This window comes from Balaenoptera ricei, chromosome 16 (assembly GCF_028023285.1).
Source record: "Balaenoptera ricei isolate mBalRic1 chromosome 16, mBalRic1.hap2, whole genome shotgun sequence".
In the NCBI taxonomy this organism is placed as follows: domain Eukaryota; kingdom Metazoa; phylum Chordata; class Mammalia; order Artiodactyla; family Balaenopteridae; genus Balaenoptera; species Balaenoptera ricei.
In genome coordinates, this window is record NC_082654.1 from 66,433,213 (window position 1) to 66,454,250 (window position 21,038).

General features: G+C 36.2%; 1 protein-coding gene across 4 annotated transcripts in view; it reads left to right on the forward strand.

Annotated features, from left to right (window-relative positions):
* CTNNA3 (catenin alpha 3) overlaps nucleotides 1-21,038 on the forward strand; it is a 1,736,704-nt gene that overhangs the window by 186,774 nt on the left and 1,528,892 nt on the right. For all 4 annotated transcript variants that reach the window (XM_059899110.1, XM_059899114.1, XM_059899112.1 and 1 more), the window contains one exon: nucleotides 17,199-17,318. In XM_059899110.1, coding sequence (XP_059755093.1) covers nucleotides 17,199-17,318 — 120 coding nt within the window. The remainder of the gene's footprint in view (nucleotides 1-17,198; nucleotides 17,319-21,038) is intronic.

Consider the following 21,038-nt stretch of genomic DNA (forward strand, 5'->3'; position numbering starts at 1 on the left):
TTTGACTCCTGAGTTGAACTAACTTCTCTGGCTTTTTCCGTTATCATACCATAGCCAGTTTTATTTTTTAAAAAATGGGAGTATTTGTCCCTTTGGATTAAAAAATAGACCAATGTCATTATAGGAAATGGCACCTCTATTTAATAACTTTTGATGTCAAATACATATTTAATATTTGCTACAACCATTGCTATAAAGCATTTGTATACTGAACAATAATTCTGAATATGAAGAATATTCATAACATTGACAGAAAATCACTCATTATGATAATGGTAACTGAGACTTTTTGATGCCACCTTCTATTGTTAAAATGCAGATATGTACCAGCAAAAGGGTTTCTAAATCTTATTTTTAAAAATATCAGCAGTTTATAAGGAGAGAAATTACTATACAATTAAATTGCTGTTAGAAGCCAAGTATATTCTACAGAAGATTCTAGGCAAAATATGTAGAGAGATTTTAACATTTAAAGAAAAAAACCAAGTCACAGGACTGGTATTAGATGGAATAGGAGAAATAAGAAATGGAAACAAATAGGACACAAATTGCTGGATTTGTGCTGAATTTCATACTGAAAACTTTAGAGACACAGGAAATTTAAGCCATGTAAAAAAAAATTAACTTTTAAAAAGGACCTGCATCATTCCAGGTAGCTCGAGTTTCATTAATTAATCCATTCAGCTCTCCTGGAATTATTGTGGAGGCATGATGGCAGTTATATCAAGGGAGTGTTTTGAATGAATAATGCAGGGCCAAGTCTGGAGAGTGAGTTAAGTAGACAAAGAAAGTGGTGCAGGCAGAGAGCATTTTAACTTGAGGGAATAGTACATGCTTAAAGACCAGTAGTAGTTCTGAATGGCTGGGATGAAGGATGATTTTGTGGGAGGAACAAGAGTTGAAGCTGCAGAGGTAGGCATAGACCTACTTGTGACAGGCCTATGTGCTAAGTTAAAAAGTTTGAACTTTAGTCTGAAAGCTAGGGGGGAACTATTAAAGATTTTAAGAAGGGAAATGATACAAGCAGATTTGAATTTCAGGACTATTATTCTGGTAACAGTGGGCAAGGGGGCCAGAGTGGAGGCAGAGATGCCAGTGATGAGGTGATGTAGTCATCTGGTTGTGAAATGATGGTGTGGGGTGGGGAATGAATGATAAAAATGAGGGAGGAACAGTCTGCAATTTGGAAAGTGATTGGAATCTGTTCAGAGGGAAAGGGAAGCATCAAGCAACCTTCGAGGAATCTAGTTGGGCTTTGAGGACATTTGTTTGCTGTTTATATAGAGGAGAAGCAGTTTCTGGATTTTATACATATTGGATTTGAGGTATGTATGAGAGATACTAAATATTGAAAGATATATTTGGAGCGAATAAGATTGGAAAGCCTCAAGAAGTAAGCATTAGGAGAAGCAATAGGTTTGTATGAGATCACCTGGGGGAGGTTTATAGGGTGAACTTAAACCTTTGTTCACAAATCTTTGAGACCTTGTGGTTTGGTGGAATGCTCACTGAATGATGAATCAGGTTTGTGTTCAGTCTTGCCTCAGTAGGGATATTTGGAATACCTTCTCACTTGAGTCCCTGCCCCTGGCGGTTGGTTCATAGTCCAACACTCTAGCTTTTCTGAGGGGGCTCCCCAGAAAACTGGCTTTGTCTTGCCAGTCTTGGAGTTCTGATGGATCCATCAAACTCTAGCCACCTGGTAGGGGGAAATGGAGGGAGTGGCTTAGACTGGTAAAACACCACAGCTCCCTGCCCCCTCTGGCTCAGCACAGAGTAAGTAGACAAAAACTGCAGCTGTCTGTTTCTCCATAGGGAGTGAGAGTTTGTAGAAGCCCAGCTGATTGGTGGGAGATCTTCTCTTGTATAAAGCCAGTCCACAAAGTCTAGGAAAGGTGCCTGCTTTGTTGAATATGTAGACACCAACACAGAGAGCTAAGGAAAATGAAGAATCAGGCAAAGATGTTCCAAACAAAGGAATAAGATGAATCTCCAGAAACTGACCCTAATGAAACAGAGTTATATGATTTACCTGACAGAGAATTCAAAATAACAGTCATAAAGATGCTCACTGAGGCCAAGAGAACAATGCATGAACAAAGTGAGAATTTCAACAAAGAGATAAAAAATATAATAAGCACCAAACACAAATCATGGAGCTAAAGAACACAACAATTGAACTGAAAAATTCAACAGCAGACTAGATCAAGCAGAAGAAAGGATCAGTGAACTTGAAGATAGGTCACTGGAAATAGTTTAGTCAGAGGAGCAAAAAGAAACAAATGAAGAGTGAAGGTAACTAAAGGATTTATGGAATACCATTAAACATTATGGGAGTATCAGCAGGAGAAAAGAGAGATAGAAAAAGGACCAGGAAACTTATTCAGAGAAATAATGGCTGGTAATACCCCAAATCTGGGGAAAGAAATGGCCATCCAGATCTAGGTAGCCCAAAAGATACTGAAAAACATGTACCCAAAGAAATCTATGCTGGACACATTATACAGTAGTAGCCATTACCTGTAGTTTTGCTTTCCTTGGTTTCAGTTACCCATGGTCAACTGTGGTCCAAAAATATTAAATGGAAAATTCCAGAGATAAACAATTCATAAGTTTAAAATTGTATGCTGTTCTGTGTAGTGTGATGAAATCTCATGCCATCCTGCTCTGTCCTGTCTGGGACATGAATCATCTCTTTGTCCAGTGTATCCATGCTTTTTATGCTACCCACCTGTTAGTATAAGAAAAACAGTATATATGTGGTTTGGTACTATCCATGGTTTCAGGTATCCCCGGGGGGTCTTGGAATGTATCCCTGCAATAAGGGCAGACTACTGTAATCAAATTGTCAAAAGTCAAAGACAAAAAGGGAGTGAAAAACAACAAACAAGAAAAAAGCAACTTGTCATATACAAGGCAACCCCTATAAGGCTATCAGTGGATTTTTCAGCAGAAACTTTGCAGGCCAGAGGCAGTGCTGAAAGAAAAAAACTGCCATCTAAGAATACTATACCCAGCAAAACTGATCTTCAAAAATGGAGCAATAAAGAATTTCCAAGGTTGTCAGGGTGGTACTGGGAGGGGAGGGAGATTGCATGACAGGCGGCATGAGCCAGGAAGGCCTGGGAAGCTATGGTGTGGTCACTGTGAGCCAAATAGAGCCATAGCAATTGCCATCCAGTCCCAGCTCCCTTGTGCAGTCATGGCTGGTGGCTCAACCAGGTGGGCCTGTTGGCACCATAGCCTGTGGAGCTCGAGAACATCATAGTGAACATGGTACTACTCAAGGCCAGGGAAGGTTTTTTTTTTTTTTTTTCCTAAACTAAAAAAAGAGTTTACCAAACAAAAGCTGATGGAGTTCATCACCACTAGACCTGGCTTACAAGAATAGCTAAAGGGAGTACTTCAGGTTGAAATGAAAAGATTTGAAATAGCAACACTACAGCATAAGGAAGTATGAAACTCTGGTAATGGTAAATATATAGACAAATACAGAATACTGTATTACTGTAATGGTGGTAGGTAAATCACTTTTCATTCTAGTATAAAAGTTAAGAGAGGGTCACAAATCAAGCCTTGGTAAATTTAAGAAAATTGAAATCGTATCAAGTATCTTTTCTGACCACAACGCTATGAGACTAGATATCAATTACAGGAAAAGATCTGTAAAAAATACAAAAACATGGAGGCTACACAATACACTACTTAATAACGAAGTGATCACTGAAGAAATCAAAGGGGAAATCAAAAAATGCCTAGAAACAGATGACAATGGAGACACGACGACCCAAAACCTATGGGATGCAGCAAAAGCAGTTCTAAGAGGAAGTTTATAGCAATACAAGCGTACATCAAGAAACAGGAAACATCTCAAATAAACAACCTAACCTTGCACCTAAAGCAATTACAGAAAGAAGAACAAAAAAACCCCAAAGCCAGCAGAAGGAAAGAAATCATAAAGATCAGATCAGAAATAAATGAAAAAGAAATGAAGGAAACAATAGCAAAACTCAATGAAACTAAAAGCTGGTTCTTCGAGAAGATAAACAAAATTGATAAACCATTAGCCAGACTCATCAAGAGAAAAAGGGAGAAGACTCAAATCAATAGAATTAGAAATGAAAAAGGAGAAGTAACCACTGACACTGCAGAAATACAAACGATCATGAGAGATTACTACAAGCAACTCTATGCCAATAAAATGGACAACCTGGAAGAAATGGACAGATTCTTAGAAATGTACAACCTACCGAGACTGAACCAGGAAGAAATAGAAAATATGAACAGACCAATCACAAGCACTGAAATTGAAACTGTGATTAAAAATCTTCCAAAAAACAAAAGCCCAGGACCAGATGGCTTCACAGGCGAATTCTATCAAACATTTAGAGAAGAGCTAACACCTATCCTTCTCAAACTCTTCCAAAATATAGCAGAGGGAGGAACACTCCCCAACTCATTCTACGAGGCCACCATCACCCTGATACCAAAACCAGACAAAGATGTCACAAAGAAAGAAAACTACAGGCCAATATCACTGATGAACATAGATGCAAAAATCCTCAACAAAATACTCGCAAACAGAATCCAACAGCACATTAAAAGGATTATACACCATGATCAAGTGGGGTTTATTCCAGGAATGCAAGAATTCTTCAATATATGCAAATCAATCAACGTGATACATCATATTAACAAACTGAAGGAGAAAAACCATATGATCATCTCAATAGATGCAGAGAAAGCTTTCGACAAAATTCAACACCCATTTATGATAAAAGCCCTGCAGAAAGTAGGCATAGAGGGAACTTTCCTCAACATAATAAAGGCCATATATGACAAACCCACAGCCAACATTGCCCTCAATGGTGAAAAACTGAAACCATTTCCACTAAGATCAGGAACAAGACAAGGTTGCCCACTCTCACCACTATTATTCAACATAGTTTTGGAAGTGTTAGCCACAGCAATCAGAGAAGAAAAAGAGATAAAAGGAATCCAAATCGGAAAAGAAGAAGTAAAGCTGTCACTGTTTGCAGATGACATGATACTATACATAGAGAATCCTAAAACTGCCACCAGAAAACTACTAGAGCTAATCAATGAATTTGGTAAAGTAGCAGGATACAAAATTAATGCACAGAAATCTCTTGCATTCCTATATACTAATGATGAAAAATCTGAAAGTGAAATTAAGAAAACACACCCATTTACCACTGCAACAAAAAGAATAAAATATCTAGGAATAAACCTACCTAAGGAGACAAAAGACCTGTATGCAGAAAATTATAGGACACTGATGAAAGAAATTAAAGATGATACAAATAGATGGAGAGATATACCATGTTCTTGGATTGGAAGAATCAACACTGTGAAAATGACTCTACTACCCAAAGCAATCTACAGATTCAATGCAATCCCTATCAAACTACCACTGGCATTTTTCACAGAACTAGAACAAAAAATTTCACAATTTGTATGGAGACACAAAAGACCCCGAATAGCCAAAGCAATCTTGAGAACGAAAAATGGAGCTGGAGGAATCAGGCTCCCTGACTTCAGACTATATTACAAAGCTACAGTAATCAAGACAGTTTGGTACTGGCACAAGAACAGAAATATAGATCAATGGAACAGGATAGAAAGCCCAGAGATAAACAGAGAAAAAATATTTAAAATAGCTATGACTAAAAATATGGTAAAATTATACAACATGAATAGATGTAAATTTTGAGAACAATAACATAAAGTATGTGTGTGTGTGTGTGAGAAGTAAAAGTGCAGCTTTTGTATGCAACTGAACTTAAGTTGTTATCTGCTTAAAACAGACTGTTATATTTTATGTAAACCCCAAAGTAACCACAAAAAATACAGTAGAAGTTACACACACACACACACACACACAAAGAAATCAAAGCATATCAATATTAAAAAACCCAGCAAAACATAAAGGAAGAGAGCAAGAGAGGAAAAGACAGAAAAAAGAACTAAGAGATTAACAAAAGCAACTGATGAAATGGCAATAGTAAATCCTTCTCTATCAATAATTACTTTAAATGTAAGTGGATTAAACTCCTCAATCAAAGGACACAAAGTGGCTGACTGGATTAAAAAAACAAGACCCGGGGCTTCCCTGGTGGCGCAGTGGTTGAGAATCTGCCTGCCAATGCAGGGGACACGGGTTCGAGCCCTGGTCTGGGAAGATCCCACATGCCGCGGAGCAACTAGGCCCGTGATCCACAACTATTGAGCCTGCATGCCTGGAGCCTGTGCTCTGCAACAAGAGAGGCCATGACAGTGAGAGGCCCGCGCACCACGATGAAGAGTGGCCCCCGCTCGCTGCAACTAGAGAAAGCCCTCACACAGAAACGAAGACCCAACACACCCAAAAATAAATAAATAAATACATTTAAAAGCTAGGCTTTAAAAAAAAAAAAAACAAGACCCAACTGTATGCTGTGGAAAAGAAACTTACTTTAGATTTAAGGGTCCATACAGGCTGCATGTAAAGGGCTGGAAAAAGATATTCCATGCAAATGGTAACCAAAAGGGAGCAGGAGCTATATTTAGACAAAAGGAAGTTTAAGTCAAAAACTATCAAAAGAGACAAAGAAGGCCATTATATAATGATGAAAGTGTAAATTCACCAGGAAGATATAACAATTATAAATATATATGCATCCAACATTAGAGAACCTAAATGTATTAAGCAGACACTGACAGACTGAAGGGAGAAATAGATAGAAATACAATAGGTAGGAGTCTTCAGTACCTCACTTTGAAAAATGGATAGAACATCTAGACAGAAGATCAGTAGGAAAACAGAAGACCTGAACAATAGTATAAACCAAATGGACCTAACAGACATATATGGAACATTTCACCCAACAGTAGCAGAATGCACATTCTTCTCAAATGCACACGGCTCTTTCTCCAGGATAGATAACATGTTAGGTCACAAAACAAGTCTTAACAAATCTAAGAAGATTAAAATAATATCAAGGATCTTTTCTACCACAATGGAATGAAACTAGAAATTGACAGCAGAAGGAAAACTGGAAAATTTACAAATATGTGGAAATTATATGACACATTTTTGAACCATTAGGTCAAAGTTGGAATCAGAAAGGAAATTAGGAAATTCCTTGAAACAAATGAAAATGAAAATATACCAAAATTTATGGAATGCAGCAAAAGTAGTGCTAAGAAGGAAGTTCACAGAGATACATCCCTACATTAACACATTATTGACCAGAGACCTATTAATACGTCTTTTGTTACCTGAACGTTATTGACCGGAGATGTATCAATATGTTTTTAGAGAGTGATACAATTAACATCACCATGCAAAGTTGTTAGAGCTTAAAATTGATCAGGGGTTCATTATACAACTTATGATTGTCGTTATCATTCACATTTTGCTCTGTTAGGTTTTTGTTCCAACCTTGTGTATATTATAAATGCAAGTTTATTACTGTAAAATTTTAAAAAATGACTCATCAAGAAATTTTGAGTGAAGAAGAATTTTTTGGTGAATTTTATGCAGATACTTTCTCTGATTGTCCAGGTGACATATATACTAGTGTCTCAGAAGATTATAGTTCTTCAGAATATAGTTCTGATTCAGATGATGTGAATATTAGGCCAACAGAAAGACAAAAAACCTTAGTGACTGATTCTGATACAGAAAGTGAAAATGAAACTCACAGTGCTAGAGAATGCTCCTTTGCTTCTACAGAAGAGCGGCTTGAAGACAACATTTCACGAAAATTTGAAGTCTTTACAGGTGTGTCAGGTGTAACTGTTAATGTAATAACCTGCAAAGTGTTAGTGAAATTACAGAATTAATTTTTGGTAATGACTTTTTCAAGTTGGTCGCTTCTCAAACAAACTTGTATTACTAACAGAATGAAAAATCATATAAAAAGTATGATAAGGCTTTAAAATGGACTGATGTAACCGATAGTGACATGAAGAAGTTTCTTGGATTAATAATTTTGATGGGACAAATAAGAAAGTCACACTGGAAGGCTGTTGGTCGACTGATCCCTTACTTGAAACACCTATCTTTCCAAAGATTATGACAAGAAGAAGGTTTGAACAAATAATGACATTTCTTCACTTTAATGATAACTCAGAAACTCCACTTCCTGCAGACAGAATTTCAAAAGTTAAACCTCTTTTGGATTATTTTCTACCAAAATTTCAATCGATCTATATACCCAAACGAGAGCTATTACTTGATGAGGCAATGATAAAGTGGAGAGGACAACTCAGATTCAAAACCTATAACCCTGGAAAACTTACAAAATATGGAATTTTGGTCAGGATGGTTAGCGAAAGTGAAACTGGATATATATGCAACCTTGAGATTTACATGGGTGAAGGAAAGAAACTGCAAGAAACAATATTATCAGTCCTACAACCTTATCTTGGTTCATGGTACCATATTCACCAAGACAGTTTTTACAACAGTGTGTCCACATCTGAAATATTGTTGAAAAATAAAACCAGAGTTTGTGGGACTATAAGAGGGAATTGTGGTCTACCAAACCAATTAAAGGAGAAATCTAAAAATCTACAGAGGGGAGAAATGGCATTCTTATGGAAGGGAGAAATGATTCTTCTTCTCTGGAAAGGCAAGAGGCTAGTCTGCATGGTGACAACTATTCATGATGCCTCCATAGTATCTACGGGAAAGGAAAATAGGAGGACTGGCCATCAGATAACTAAAGCCTACTTGTATATTAGAGTATAATAAATATATGAAAGGAGTTGATTGATCTGATCAATATCTGGCAAACTTCAATATCCTCCAGAAAACTCGAAAATGGTTTATTCAATGCTTTAAAATTTATTGTAGCCTAAATGCACAGAATAAAATGACTTACAAGCAATTTTTGTTAGCAATACCTAGAGAATGGGTAACTGACCATTCTGGTGAATGTAGTGGCAGTCCTGCACCTGGTCCTTCTTGTGGTGTTTCTAAAAGAGCCCTGCGCAAAGATCCACCTTGTCTACTATCAGGTAAAATAAAATAACATATTCTAGAGGAAATAATAACCACAGGGCTAAAAAGACAAATGCAGCCAGAAAGTGTAGAGTCTGCTTTTCCAGGGGAAAGCACAGTGCAACACGGTATGTTTGTAATAGATGTTCTATTCCCCTGCACAGAGGTGCCTGCTATACGGCCTATCACACTCTAATGAAATATTAGAATGCTTTAGTAAGACATGTACAAAGCTTCAAATAAATACATTAAGTGCAAAAAAAGTTGTTGATATTTACTCAAACGTGGGTGTTTCAGTATTCACTTACATAACAAATCGCTGGCACAGGCGTTAGTTTCTGCAAGAATCCCCCAGTCAATAATGTGTTAAAAAAGAGAAAGATCTCAAGCAAAGAACTTAACTTTATACCTCAAAGAGCTAAAAAAGAAGAACTAAGCTCAAAGTTAGAAGAAAGAAGAAGAAAGGAAATCACAAACACTAGAGCAGAAATAAATGAAATAGAAAATAGGAAAATGAGAAAAACACCCAACAAAACTAAGAGTTGGTTTTTTAAAAAGGTAAACAAAATAGACAAACCTTAGCTAGACTAACTAAGAACAGAAGAGAGAAGACTCAAATAAAATCAGAAATGAAAGATGGGACATTACAACTGAGGCCACAGGAATAAAGAATGATCATAAAAACTACTATGAATAAATATACACCAGTGAACAATACCTAGAAGAAATGTATAAATTCCTAGAAACATACAACTTACCACCAAGACTAAATCATGAAGGAATAGGAAGTCTGAACAGACCTATAACAAGAAGGGAGATTGAATAAATAATCAAAACCTCCTAACAAAGAAAAGCCTAGGACCAGATGGCTTCACTAGTGAATTCTACTGAACATTTAAAGAAGAATTAATGTCAGTGCTTCTCAAACTCTTGCAAGCTACTGAAGCAGAGGGAACACTCTCAAACTCATTTTATGAGGCCAGATAAGAATACTACAAGAAAAGAAATTACAGTCTAATATCCCTAATGAACATAGATGCAAAAGTATTCAAAAAAATACTAACACACTGAATTCAATAGCATATTAAAGGATGATACACTATGACCGAGTGGGTATTATGTGGTATACAAGAATGGTTTAACATATGAAAATCAATCAATGTGATACAGCACATGAACAGAATAAAGGGTAAAAATCACATGATCATTTCAATAGATGCAGAAAAAAAGTTTGAAAAAAATTCAACATCATTTTATGATGAAAATTCTCAACAAACTAGGAATAGAAGGAAAGCACCTCAACATAATAAAGTCCATGTATGACAAGCTCACAGCTTACATCATACATAATGATGAAGAGCTGAAAACTTTTCCTCTAAGATCAGGAAAAAGACAAGGATGCCCACTCTCACCACTTTTATTCAAAATTGTATTGGAAGTCCTAGTCATAGCAACTAGGCAATAAAAAGAAATAAAAGGCATCCAGATTGGAAAGGAGGAAGAAAAACTGTCACTATTTTCAAATAAGATGATATTATATTCAAAAAAACCCCTTAAGACTCCACCAAAAAAACCGGTAGAACTAATAAACAAATTCAGTAAAGTTGTAGGATATATAATCAGGATATAGAAATCAGTTTCATTTCTATACACTTATGATGAACTATCTGAAGAGGATATTAGGAAAACAATGCCATTTACAGTAGCACCAAAAATAATAAAATACCTAGGAATAAATGTAACTAAGGAGGTGAAAGACACTTGTAATACTGAAAACTATAAAACATTGATGAAAGAAATTAAAGAAGACGCAAATAGAAAGACATCCCATGTTCATGGATTGATAGACTTAATATTGTTAAAATGTCCATACCTAAAGTGATCTACAGATTCAAAGCAATTCCTATTAAAATCCCAATGGCATTTTTACAACAGAAATTGAAAAACAACTCTGCAATTCATATGGAACCACATAAAAACCGCAAATAGCCAACTCAATTCTGAGAAAGAAGAACAAAGCTGGAGGCATCACACTACTCTATTTCAAAAATATTACAAAGCTGCAGTAAACAAAACAGTATGGTACTGGCATAAAGACAGACATGTAGATCAGTGGAACAGAATGGAGAGCCCAGAAGTAAATCCATGTGTATACAGTCACTGATCTTCAACAAGGGTGCCAAGAACACACAACTGGGGAATTAGTGGGCATAAAGTTTCAGTTAAGCTATGTGAATAAACTAGAGATCTTATATAGAACATTGTACCTATAGACAACAACAATGTATTTTATACTTAAAATTTTAAGGAGCACGTATCTCATGTTAAGTATTCTGCCACAATAAAATAGAATTAAATAAATAAATAAAAATAAGTTTTATAGTAATATTGAAGAAAAAAATCTAAATAAGTGTATCTATTTCTCTCAAAAATTCCTTGCTCAGAGATGCTCAATAAATAATTATTGAATTACTCTTTTGTTCAGTCCTCATTCACTACTGAATGGGCATGAGTTTAATGACAGTGGTCTCTTACAATTTTATGGAACTTTAAAATTTATAAAGCAGTAATCTGTAAAGCTAGATTATTTGCTTTTCTAGGGCAAGAGCTATTTCTCTTCTGTTTTCCTCCATTTCTTGCATGGCTGGCATGTTGCCAGGCCCATGTTAAAGATTTGTAGAATGAATGTGTTTGATTTTTCCTCAGCTGATGTCACAACAATCTTATAAACAGGCAGGCAAGGACAATTTCTCCCATTTTACAGGTAACACAATCAAGAATTGGAGTAGTAGTGACTTGTCCAAAGGTATGAAATTATTAAACGGCATAACAAGGACTTGAACCCAGACTTCAAGGCCAGTGTACTTTCAACTCCACAAGACTGCTTCTAGTTTAGATTTCAAGCCCAATTTTGTTCTATGTTCTTAATTTAACTTTGGTTATCATTCCTTACAGTAAAAAATCATTTGAGATATATGTGTCCTTTAATTTTCAGCTTTAGCTGTAAACTTCCTTTTCATGAGTGATATTATCATCCGGTAAGTTCATTTGGAAAATATGTATGAAACTCAATGGATTGAGTTCAGAAAATGAAATAATTTTTTTTCTCAATATTACTTCATTTTGGTTGCTCTGTATTTGCCATATTTAAGTAGGGTGGATTAGCCATTTCTTATGCTTAAAACAATTTCTTTTTACTCTAAGCATTAATATTTATAGAGCATTAATATTTTTTCTTTGCTCATTCCTTCCATCTGCTTTAGTTTCCAGAATCTTTTGGCACTATTTCACACTGACATTTTAGGGACACTAAGATCACACTTGGTGATTCAGTGCTTTCAATCAGGTACTTATAGAATACTCTTTTGTATATATAATGCTGTAAGTATGGAATTTTTTTTATGTTATAGGTAACATCTAGTACCTTGTACAAATGCACAAAATATTAAATAAGGAAAAATGACAACTGTTGAGCTGGCTATTCTTTTGGAGCAATTATAGTATTTTTTCATTATGGTGATTAGTAGGCTGCTGGAGCTGTGGAATTATTTGATTGTATTGATCTGACTACAAGAGGAAGCCAGGGCATTGGCAGTGAGTGCCAGGGAAACTTTACTTGCCAGAGCCCTGGCTGCATTTTTTCCTGCTGCTTCAGCTGGTTTCTTCTTGTCCTCTTTCTCAAATTACTCCATGAATCTACATAATTTTCGTGAACTCATTAAATGTGTAGTTTGTATAGAACATTGGCTTAGATTTATTTCAAAACATGTTGTCAGGAAAAGGAGGAAAATGTATTTGGGAAGAGGGAATGCTGAGTCAAACTAGATATTTTCTTTTCTGCCTTACTCATGCTTCTCTTTTCTGCAAAGCAGATTTTCAGTTATTTTAATGGGAGATGAGCAGTCATGGTCTCTGTTGTATATTTTGTGGATTACTATTATTACTATTTTTGGGACTTCCCTGGTGGCGCAGTGGTTAAGAAACCGCCTGCCAATGCAGGGGACACGGGTTCGAGCCCTGGTCCGGGAAGATCCCACATGTCACGAAGCAACTAAGCCCGTGTGCTACAACTACTGAGCCTGCACTCTAGAGCCTGCGAGCCACAACTACTGAGCCCGCATGCCACAACTACTGAAGCCCGCGTGCCTAGAGCCCATGCTCCGCAACAAGAGAAGCCACCGCAATGAGAAGCCCGTGCACCGCAATGAAGGGTAGCCCCCGCTCACCGCAACTAGAGAAAGCCCGAGTGCAGCAACAAAGACCCAACGCAGCCAAAAATAAATAAACAAACAAACAAATAAATTAAAAAAAAAGAAAACACTCTGGGTGTGTTTACATTGCTTACTTTTATGGTATACAATACTTACTGTTTGGGCTTAGAGATACTGTTTGCATCTTCTTATTCTCGTCTGTTGTGTGTGAAATTTGGTAAGGTAGTCAAATAGGACAGAATTTGGATTTCTTTCTCAGTACAGAGACCGTTTTAATATTCAGTTTTGACATTTTTAGAACATACCTAGGTTTGTTTTGGATTCAAATTTATTCATTGGGCTTTTTTTTTTAAAGTTTGAATTTAGTTTGCAATGAGTTAAAAATATTAACACAGGATAAACTCAATGTTCAACAAATTATTTTGGGGTTTTGGTTCATTTAAAATTTCCACTCAAAACTTTGAACAGGTAAAATCCAGAAATATTAAAATCTCTTAGATTGTTTGTGCTTCCTTTCCCGACTTCAACTGAGAGGTCATTTATTTTGAGAAACAGTCAATATAATGAGACTGCAGTGCACTAAACTAATGTAGAAAATCTCAAGAGGTCTGTTTCAATTATCAAGCACAGTGGCCTATTGGAATAAAAAATTTTCAAATCAAGGCAACATTAAATCTCCTTAAGTAAAATATAAATCTCCCTTTAACCTTTGTCTTATTTTTGTCTTCTGTACTTCAGCTGCACCTGCAAGGTAAAATTATTGCTTTTACTCTTTAGCATCTTTAAGTGTATATGTGAGCAGATGGGAATGGGATGTGTTTGATAGGGATCTAGCTTAAAGTTATATTATAGATTTTGTATGACCTCTCCTTGATAATTATTTGTTGTTTTAAGTGAAAAAATGTACTTAAATGAATGAATCATCATAGTTTGAGTACTTGGAACTATTTAGTATCAATAAATGGAGGATGTAAGTCCTGATAATGAAAGTTCAAGCTTAAATCTCCACATTATGCGAACTCTGATGTTTAATGAAAACATCTTGTGGGAATGTATCATTATTGGATTTTTTCCCTTTTTTCTTTGGCCATGGACATATTAACTGGAAGTATTGGTTTTCATGTTTCTTGTTTTGAAGTCTTGAAAATATGTTTACCCTAAAATTCCTATTTGGAGTTGTATAAAATTCACAGAGATAAATGTGAAGAAGAAATAGTTAAGAAATAGAGCTAATATTTCTTAGAGAAGAGAAGATGCAGGGGATGAAGAATGCTTTAGAATTAAACAGGTTGTTTGGTAAAATAGCTTATGTTAATTTATATATAAAATTACTTAAATTGTTTAGAATCTCAGATCTGGTATTAGTTTGATTTGAACATAGTGAGAAGGGACCAAGAAGTGGGCAAGGCACAGAAATGATCATACAACATGATAAATAATTTATATAAAGGTCATTAAAATTATGTTAAAAGAAAGTTGTTTACTGTGCTACAAAAGGGGGAAAATGAACAGACTTTGGCTGTTTAAACTGATGGGTAGAATCAGTTCCCATTTAATGCTCTGAAAACTCCTTTGAGGCCCAACTCAAATTCCCTCATGTCTTCTATATGACCTGAGTCTCTCTGTCAGTATCAATGTTTTTTTTAATATTTCACCATGTTACTTTTTTTTTTGGCCATGCCTTGTGGCATTAAGGATCTTAGTTCCCCCACCAGGGATCAAACCCATGCCCTCTGCATTGGAAGTGTGGCGTCTTAACCACTGGACGGCCAGGGAAGTCCCACCACATGTTACTTTTATCTCTTTTTTTGCACTCCTTTTACTACTTTGCCTTGTGTTAAAGATAATGGTAGAGTAGAAAAAGCATAAACATTATAGTAAAAACCCAGTTCCATTTTGAAATATATAGACATATCGAATCACTATGTTGTATACCAGGAACTAACATAGGTCAGTTATACTTCAAAAACAAACAACTAAACAACGAAAAAAAAAACTCGTAGAAAGAGTGATCAGGTTTGTGATTACCAGAGGCGGGGTGTGGTGGGAGAGGGAATTGGACAAAGGTAGTCAAAAGGTACAAACTTCCAGTTAAAAGGTAAATAAGTACTAGAAATCTGATGTACAACATGATAAATACGTTTAACAATGTTGTATGTTATATATGAAAGTTAAGAGTAAATTCGAAGTGTTCTCATCACAAGGAAATAATATTTTTTTATATTTCTTTAAAAAGAAATATAAAATACTTTCTTACAAAAGTATCTATATGAGATAATGGATGTTCACTAAACTTATTGTGATAATCGTTTTGTGATGTATGTAGATCAAATCATTATGCTGCACACCTTAGGTTATACAGTGCTATATGTCAATTATATCAATAAAACTGGAAAAAAAGGAACATTTGGCCTAATATAAGGTTTTGTGGTTCTCAGGAGAACCTGGGCAAAGCCAGATTAGGAGAAGAGGCCGGGTGAAAGAAAAATTAAGGAATGTATCGTTTTTATGAATTAAAATTATGTATTATTGAAAAAAAATGGTTCAAGCTTTCTGAGTCTCAGTTTACTTGTAGAATGGGAAGACAAATAGGAACTCCTGTGGTTCTTGTGAGAATTAAATTGGAAAGGATAAAGTACCTGGCACTGAGCAGGCACTCAGTAAATGTCAGTATCTTTCCCAGTTCTGAGTTTCATGTCTAATTTCCCTGGTAGTCTATAAGTTACTTTAGGGCAGGAAATATGTTTTATATTCATAGAGCCTTGTGCATAGTAGGCTCTAAAAGATTGTTTGTTGAATTTAATTTATTGTCCTGCTGTGAAAGTTTAGCACTATTATTTCCTATTTCTTTTTCCTCTGTCACCTTGGATTGAGATAAGCATGTTGCTTTCATGAAATTGAGGATTTAATTCAGTAGAATGCCATTATAATATGACTTATTCCATGGAGTTTGAAATAGTAAGGGTCAAATCATTTCCCTGGAAACTTAATTATATTCTATAAAATCTTATTAGCCTGTCTCGTAGCATCATAGTCACAGTGGAATTCTGGTGTGTTTAAGATGGTGAAGTCTCTATCTGTAGAATTCTATCTAATGGCACACATTGAGAATATGGGAAATAAATGACATAAAGAAAGAGCAGATGCAAATGTCTTGCAAATGATATTACTTGACATTTTCAATCACTAATCCTCTAAAGTATGTTCTAATTTACTAAAATAAACCAAGAATTCAATTTCTTGTGAGCTCCTTTTGCTTAATTATTAGTAGCAGAACAATATTCTGTGATACACTGCAATTTGTCTTCTTTGCGTTTATCTAGTATCTGACTTAAAAATGAATGGAGCATTCTGATTCAGCAGAACTGATTTCATTAACTCATGTCTGTTATAGAGCAGAAATGAATAAATGTTTGCTGAACATGCTACATATGCTTCGATCATCAAAACATTTGTTTTCCTTTTCTTCTGAAAATATAAGATCTGAGAGATCTTCCTGGCTGAAGTTTGCTGGGTGCCTATTCTGCATAAATGTTTCTATAGAGGCAAGTGGCTACCTTTACATAAATTTGTTTCCATGATTGGGATGTGAGAGCTCTTTTTAATACTTTCTCATTATGATTTGAAATTATACATTCATTGCAATTTTTTTCTTTAGGAGTAGTAGCAGTGTATCCTAAGACATGAAGAGTTAAGGAAAAATTTTTTTTTAATGCAGTATGTTCTTTTGTTAGAATGAGGACTAAACAGGCTTCTCATTCATGCAGTAATGTTGCTTGTACTTAGCACATAGTTTCTAATTCTGTATAATTGTGCCTAACTATTTAATTGAAAGGCAATTAGCTAGCCTCTGTTACCTCTGTATTATGAATGGGAGAAACTGAGGCTCAGTATTGACTATTTGTCTGTGTTACTGGTTAGGAATTTGAGAAAAATATGCTGCTATCCTAATGATTTACTTTTGTTTTCGATTTCAGTTTCAGAGGACATTTGAGTCTCTTAAAAATGTTTCCAACAAATCTGACCTCCAGAAAACCTACCAGAAGCTTGGGAAGGAGCTGGAAAATCTGGACTACTTAGCCTTCAAACGTCAGCAGGTAGGATTCAGAGCTCTCCTTGGTGGACGATACGAACACTTTAGTCTTCTCGCCTTCCTGCCTGTCAGAGGCTCAGGTGGGTCTGGGGAGACTTATCTTCTAATGTTTAGGGCAGAAATAAGTTGTGCTGTGTGGTGCTGACCTGCCGTGTTCACACGGCTTCCTGCGGCATTCAACATTGTCCTTGCTTTTATATGTGCACTTTGGGGGTTTCCACGAGTGTCCTTATACCTCTTTTAAAGAAAACTCCTGCTGGTTTGTGAAGGTTCAACTACCCTTTGACTAAGGATGCCTTAGTGGCATAAAGGGAACCTCTATGTGGCTTGAACAGGTGGCTTTTATATTTGACAGGGGGATACGTGAGGAGAAAAACCACCTCAAGACCAAGAAAAGGATGTGGATGTACATACAAGCTTAAAGAAAGGAGTCATAAATATGCCAAATAGTTTTTTTTTTTTAGTTTAGCTTTAGTTTTCTTGTTTGATCTCTGAAGATTAGTAAAAATTTGCTAAATGTGTAAGGTTAAAGGGAAACATGCTTTCCAAGTGCACGTCTTTTAGCCTCTTTTTATAGACCACAAGATAAATCCAGAGCCAAAATAGACTTTTATAGGGTTGCTTTTAGAGTTCATATTTTATAATGTAATAATCATTAAATTCTGTGTGTTTGCAAGATACTGCCATAGTAGGTAGCTACTTTTCCCAAACTGGATCTTTTCCAGTTTCTTCACAGCCACTAGGTGTCAGGATCATCAAGCTTTTACTGGGGCTGAATGTTTATTCCCATCAGAAAAACCAGTTAGATGTTTAAATTAGGTTGCATGAAATGTGGGAATGTGCTCAATGATGGAGAGCATCTAGAAAAATGACTAAGTGGCTGACTCCCATGGCCAGGCACCGAGTCCATTACTTAAGACTGTTTTCCGTTAGTGTGGCAAAGGGTGTGACTCTCTTGACATTGCCTAATTTACAAATTTTGGATCTTTTGGAAGGGGGATTTCAAAGCAGTACTTCCTTTATTTAGTTAAACCTCATGAAGTCAACATGGTGTGGTCTAGAAATAGTGACTTGAAAAGAGAATTGTGTTCTAGGCTTGGCTTTATAACAGACATTACGTGGGCATTTATTTAACCTTCTCATGATCTTATTTTCCTAGGAGTTATATTTGTTTTGTAGAGTGTTCTGGGGCAAACGCAATATCTTTGCACATACTTTAATTTATATGAAAAAGGACCCAATATCCATTTGTTTTATTTATTAATTTTATATTAGTGAAGGCCTAGGTATTAGCACATGTAACAGAAGCAGTCACGGTTACTGAGAGCTACTACAGTAAGCTCCCAAATGATGCTGCTTAAAATTCACACTGTGAGTCACTGCTCTGGCCTGTGTAGTTTTTAGTGCAGTTTTGTTTCCAAGAGCCATATTATACCACTGGGGGTCACTGCTCTGGCCTGTGTAGTTTTTAGTGCAGTTTTGTTTCCAAGAGCCATATTATACCACTGGGGGTCACTGCTCTGGCCTGTGTAGTTTTTAGTGCAGTTTTGTTTCCAAGAGCCGTATCATACCACTGGGGGTCACTGCTCTGGCCTGTGTAGTTTTTAGTGCAGTTTTGTTTCCAAGAGCCGTATCATACCACTGGGGGTCACTGCTCTGGCCTGTGTAGTTTTTAGTGCAGTTTTGTTTCCAAGAGCCGTATCATACCACTGGGGGTCACTGCTCTGGCCTGTGTAGTTTTTAGTGCAGTTTTGTTTCCAAGAGCCGTATTATACCACTGGGGGTCACTGCTCTGGCCTGTGTAGTTTTTAGTGCAGTTTTGTTTCCAAGAGCCGTATTATACTACTGGTGGGTATTTGAGTTGGCAGGCAGCAGTCACTGTCCTCTTCTCTTATCCTTTCTCATCAGCACCTTTTCAGTGATTTGATTCTTATATTAGCTAATTGGGAATTTGGAAAAATGTGAATGCTTCAAGGGCAGAAGGGCATAACTGGGAGAATGGCATTGAGGACAGACAGGTAAATTGCATGTGTATGTGAGAGAAAGATGGGCACGTGGTTATTTATATATGTAGACGTATGTTTATGCGTATATAAATCTTATATTCTATTTATTAAATGACAACTGTCTGCCACATAGTGTGATTAGAACATTTATGGATTAGATCATTAAATACTTGTGACACTATAATAAGGTTGGTTTTATGAGCACCATTTTACAGACGAGGAAACTGTTAAGAGAGTTAAGTAACTTGCCTAAAGTCACTAGGCAAGTAAAAGCTGAGCTTCAAATAGGTACCAATCTGACTCCAAACCTGGGCTTTCTCCAATATCCCTGCAGGGAGCCAGGGTGGGGGGGATAGTAGAGTGAGGAGTTCTAGGCATGCAGTATGAAGACAGTTTTAGGATAGGACACACATGGGGCTTAAAGAGACATTTGAAAATGGGCATCTGATGAGAGGCAGAGACCGGGGCAGCTCTCTCCTCCTCTCTTTCTCTCATGCAAATTGTTCAGTATATACAAAAACACAAAAGAATTTTTGACAGAATATCTTCAGACAGCTAAGAAAATGTATAAAACTTTATGTTTACAATCTTTGAGTGTTATATCTAGTAACCCTAGTTCTAGTGAAATTTATTCACACAAGGCAATTTTTTTTTAAACTCAAAATGACAAATTCTTGTGAAACAGACTTACCTGCGTACATAGAATACTGTCAACCCTTTGTTTTACTTGATTCTGCTTTTCCCTATGTCTAGTGATCATTTTTTCTACCTGGAAAAGATGGAAGGGGAATTAGAGTGAAATGGTCAGAAAAAGGATGGTAGAGTAGAAAGAAAGTCAGGGACCAAAGAGCGGTAAAAAAGAGGGAAAGGGACTTATAGGGATAAGATAAGAGGGATAAAGTGAGGGAAATTAAACTATATTTGGTTTTATACTATATGCATTTAGTAAGTGAAAGCATTGATTTTTGAAGAATTAAAAAATCTCAAAATAGAGAAAGGGAAAAAAAGAGATGATTACAAGAAGACATAGTGAATGAGGGAGGTGGCAGAGAAGAGAAAGACAAACTTTGTTTCCCATTAGCTTCCAAATGTAGCAAAGCTTCCTAGAAATTTGTAATATTAACCAAGTTCTTCTGTACCAAAGCCACAGAGGAATTGTTGTGTTTCCTGGATGAGCAGGATTTAAAGAGTCAGAACATTACCTTTTCTCTGATTTGGTGGGATTTGTCTTTTATGTCCTATCCTACCCTCTGTAAAGTCCCCCAAACCTATAAACACACATTAGTAAGTTTCTCCTACCAGAAAAGATTTAGGTCTCTGTAAAATTGCCATTCAGCAAGAAAGCTTCTGCCTTATAAGGCAGGTTGCTTTGTACCAGAGAATTAGTCATGCTTTGTTCCCTGGTCCAACCATATTTATCATTTCTCTCTGTGACAGAACGTGAGCTCTGTAAGGACAGGGCCTTGTCTGTCACCTTCAATGCTGTATGCTCTGCAGTGCTCACAGCAGTATCTGACCCGTGGCTAATACTCAATAAATACTTGTTGGTGCTGTTATTGCTATGAACAAGGAAGCATGCCAAAAGTTTTAGCCTCAGATTATAGGCAATTAATTGATGTGTTTTACTGTACTTTTTTTTTTATAATTAAAAATATATTTTATTTATTGATTTTTGGCCGCGTTGGGTCTTTGTTGCTGTGCGTGGGCTTTCTCTAGTT